General features: G+C 35.2%; 1 protein-coding gene across 3 annotated transcripts in view; it reads left to right on the top strand.

Moving 5' to 3' along the window:
* The first annotated feature begins 2842 nt into the window (after positions 1–2842).
* Positions 2843–4644, top strand: part of LOC113826412 (protein VAC14 homolog) — an 11901-nt gene continuing 10099 nt past the window's right edge. The window contains exon 1 of one of the 3 annotated variants that reach the window (XM_027379295.2): positions 2843–3119. In XM_027379295.2, the coding sequence (XP_027235096.1) occupies positions 3019–3119 (101 nt within the window). In that variant the 5' untranslated portion in view covers positions 2843–3018. Of the gene's footprint in view, positions 3120–3163; positions 3297–4644 lie in introns of those variants that run through there. The other 2 variants (XM_027379296.2, XM_070121199.1) reach the window with 2 other exon arrangements.

The following is a 4644-nucleotide window of genomic DNA, read 5'->3' as shown; positions in this document are numbered from 1 at the left end:
TATATATATATGAACCGTATTCATGTTGACAAATGTGGAAAGGTATGAGTGAGAACGAATATCTTCACAATACAAGAGATGTATTTAACTGGTTTCGATTATATCTTCGTCAGAAATACAACCGGTTAAATACATCTCTTGTATTGTGAAGATATTCGTTCTCATTCATACCTCTCCACACATACACACACACACACACACACACACACACACACACACACACACACACACACACACACACATATATATATATATATATATATATATATATATATATATATATATGCATAAGCATACATGTGTGCATTTGTGTGTGTGTGTTTGTGTGTGTGTGTGTGTGTTGTGTGTGCGTGTGCGTGTGCGTGTGCGTGTGCGTGTGCGTGTGCGTGTGTGTGTGTGTGTGTGTGTGTGTGTGTGTGTGTGTGTGTGTGTGTGTGTGTGTGTGTGTGTGTGTGTCTTTCTTACTCTGTCCCTGTCTCTTTTTTATGTGTGTCTGTTTGTGCACACAAAAAAACACACACATACACACACACAGACGCACACACACACACACACACACACACATATTTATATAATATATATATATATATATTTATTTATTTATATACATATACATATATATATCCGTATATATATTTACATTTACATATGTGTAAATATAACCTATACATAAATTTATGCATATATCTATATATATATTAATATATCTTTATCTATCTCTATATAGTCCAACCATTCATCCATCTATCTATGTGTATGTCTGTATGTATGTGTGTATGTATATATATATATATATATATATATACATATATATGTATGTATATGTATATATATATATGAATATATACATATACACACACATATATATACATATATAATGTACATACATACATATATATAAATACATACATATGTATACATATATATAAATATATATATACATATATATATATATATATGCATGTATATATATGCATATGTATACACATATATACACAAATTTATTCCTATTTGTTCATGTATACATTAATTTAAATGAATGTATATAAATTCACATATGTTTATGCTGATGTGTTTCTGTATCTATGTATTCATACTGCATGCATGTATGTATTAATGTACATACATAACACAGTATTATATTATAAAACGTTACTTTATGCTTCGAATTGTAGTGTCTAATCTTAAGTTTCCGTAAAAGCAACAAATTTTGATTAAAAAGATTTCGAAAATCAAATGACACTGTGTCGAATGATTAGTTACTTGACTGACAAATTACTATAACCATCAATAACTGCCTTGATGTCAGTGTTAATAATTAATCTCAACTCTAAAATATATCTCCCACATTAAATAATGACAGATTATGAAGAAGAAAAAAATCTGGGGATTTCGGAAAATTACGCATACTATTTATCAGTATACTATTTATCAGTATTACTATGTAATAGTAAGAGGTATGAGTGTAAATATCTGGGATATGTATACGCATTTCTTACTCCCTTTGACGGAATATACAATAGCCTCCGAAATTTATTCGCGTATTACAAAATTATCAATTTATTATTCGTATATTCTGTTTATAGTTTAATTCATTCAGCGATCCAGTTTCCAAACTGAAAAATACAGGTCCACCTAAAGGCAACACTATTTCTTATTCCATAATCCTAATTTCTACAAACGTTAGGATATAATAGAGATAAATATATAATATGCTAGAATAAGAAGGTGCAAGAAAAACACACAAGATATACATACGGTGTCGAGCATCATGATCGCTGTAGAAGTGGTTGATGTTAGACTCTTTGGCTCCATGTGGACACCCTCCCTCGCAACTACAGCTTACACCATCTCATCACCACTCCCATCACCACACCTGCATCACATCACTAATTCATCACAACGCCACACTGTCTTCTCCCCAAAAAAAGTGTTTCTTCGGCCTCAGCGTCTCAGGAATGTCGACTGTAGGAGGACGTGTTCCCGACTCTTCATCTGTCACACACGTATTATTATCTCGCGAACTCTCTCTCTCTCTATCTCACCCGCCTTCCTTATCCCTCGCGCTTTTTCTAGGTCTCTGACTCGCAAATCGAACAGCACTTCGGCATTTTTCCTTCCCACCAGTACTAAGAAGCGAGTGTTAAAAAAAAATTAGAAAATGGTCACCTCCAACTCCCCTCTTTCTCAGTATCTTCCATTCAGCGTCGTCTGCTCTTTGGGAGATCGCGCAGCCGCACTCGGTCCCCGAAAGGCGGCATCTCTATTGTAACATTTTCTCCCCTTTTTTGTGTGGTTTTAGCTCTCAGGGAAATGGAAATAGTCGGCTGACGGGAAAGCTGTTCGGGTCCGCTATCTGATATATCGATTGGGATTTCTCTGGCTTTAAAAGGGAGGGAGGATTTGGGGATTTTCTAATTTTATTATTCGTGTCTTTTTTTTTCTTCATATTGTGAGAGAGATGTGTTGTGTGTATGTGTAAAGCCGCGGGGGATTTTGTAATTGATAAATATTTGGTCTTCTATAGCGCATACGAGTTACAAAGAAATATAAATCGTTTGAAGTACATGGCGGCTTTCATTGGGAGCGAATAGCGTAATTCTTTTAATTTCTTTATTTCCAATTCATTCAGGCGTTTCAAGCACTAGACAAATATCATCGCCATTCTTTACATAGCGGAGAATCACGGTTAATCGGTAGATAAAATAATCTAAAACCAATCTTTTTTAATGTTCTTGTCGCCCCTTTGAAATACTCTAATAAAGTATAATTACTATCGTTCGACTTCTGGCTCTGGCTTAGGCGTGCGTGTGTTAAATGACAGATCAACCCTTTCGAACGCACTACGAGGAGTAAACAGTGATCAGCTGACAGCGAAGGGAGGAACTCCGACGCCCATCCTTTTCTCTTCATAATTACACCCTCGCCGCTTCCTCTCCCTTGGCTTTGTTACCAAGAGCTCGACAAATGAAGGGCAGATGATATGACATCGCGTAGAAGGGAAATATAACGAAGAAGATGAGTGATAGAGACTACTCGCCGCTGAGCTCCGCCTGTGTGCGGGCTCTGAGCGACAAGTTATATGATAAAAGAAAAGCCGCCGCTTTGGAAATTGAAAAGTAATTATCAATGATGGATTGCTCTTGTGGTCTTAATGATAAGTGAATGTTGATGGTAAAGTCTAAATAAGTGTTGGTAATGGCTTATTAGGCGTCAGAGTGGGAGGAGAAACTACAGGAGGAAACGCCTCAAATACTCACGTTTTCCTCGATTTGATTCTGTTGTTTAGCTGTTACGTAAGTCTTGAATACATAAACATTAGTGATAAAGATACACAAAGTTATAGGAAATCAAAATGTATGAGTATGGATATTCACTTGCTTTGCAATTTTGGTTGCAATTAGGGTACACCTGTAATTTGATCTTTGTGATGTAAGATTTGTAGATTATCATAGTTTATTTCAGTTGATATTTGCCTGTTTGATTACAATTAGGCCTATGTTATTTTATTTTGAAAAATACTCATTTAGGAATAGTTTCAGTGTCATGTTATTTTATATGGTAGTGTGCATTTAAAGAATTCATAGTAGCTGTTTTAAGGACACCTAGGCATTCAACATTGGCTTCAAGTCAGTTGCCACAAATGCTACAGAGAAAGGCTTTCTTACCTCCACTTTGTATATTTGGTCAAAATTGAGCTTTTAGACCTTTCTGGTAATTTATTATTCAAAAGAGAACCAGTCAGAGTTCTGTCTTTCAAGAATGTATATGATCCAAGTTTATTAGCTGTTGTTGAATCATAAAGCATAGCGATCAATTGCTTGACACTGCTCCTAATATATTGGACTTAAGATTGTAGGTCATCTCTCATAGATCACAAAAAGTTCTAAGTGAGTTTGGATTGAACACAACTGTGTACTTAGAAGAAAAAATCACACAATGACAGTGGCTTTTACCCACACTAAACAGAGCCACCTACTGGGTGCCATGAATAGTCAACTTCTGGAGTGAACATGTTTATTGAGATGTCTTTGATTTTGGCTGGAATGTATGCAATCTTTTAAACCATTGTGCTGGGATGTCAAAGCATATATACCATGTGCACTGTGAGTAATTTATTAACTGCATTTACATAAAGATGGCTCATCATGCAAAATCATAGATTGAAATGAGAATTGTCCATTCATGCAGTGGGTAAATGCTTGATTGTTTTTCTATAATTTTTTTGTATGATGTCATCTGTGTAATCTTTAAAGATTCTAAAGTTCTAGGGATGATTCAGTCAATGAATTGATGAATATAGAATATATAAAAGATATAAAACAACACCACTTGGTGCAAAAAATAGATTACTGAAAGTAAAGAATCGGTCAAAAATGCTTATCTGAATCTACAAATCTTTGCTTGCGCAGCTAAGTCAGGAAGTGACATGGCCCCAGCTTTTCTGCATCAGGAAAGGAAAATGAAACCTCCACCAGGATTATTTTAGCAAGAAAAAAAATTGTCAACCTCCTTAGAGATTTATCAGCAAACATGTGTGCGGGAGGCTTGTTGACCTTCACCAGAGCATGAAGCATGGAGACCTTGGCATTACTTCATGAGGGTCTTATTCAGAACAATTACCAGGGTTTCATTACATTAAAT

The sequence above is a fragment of the Penaeus vannamei genome, chromosome 4 (genome assembly GCF_042767895.1).
Source record: "Penaeus vannamei isolate JL-2024 chromosome 4, ASM4276789v1, whole genome shotgun sequence".
Lineage (NCBI taxonomy): Eukaryota > Metazoa > Arthropoda > Malacostraca > Decapoda > Penaeidae > Penaeus > Penaeus vannamei.
The sequence above is the reverse complement of the archived record's forward strand: the minus strand, read 5'-3'. Positions and strand labels throughout refer to the sequence as shown.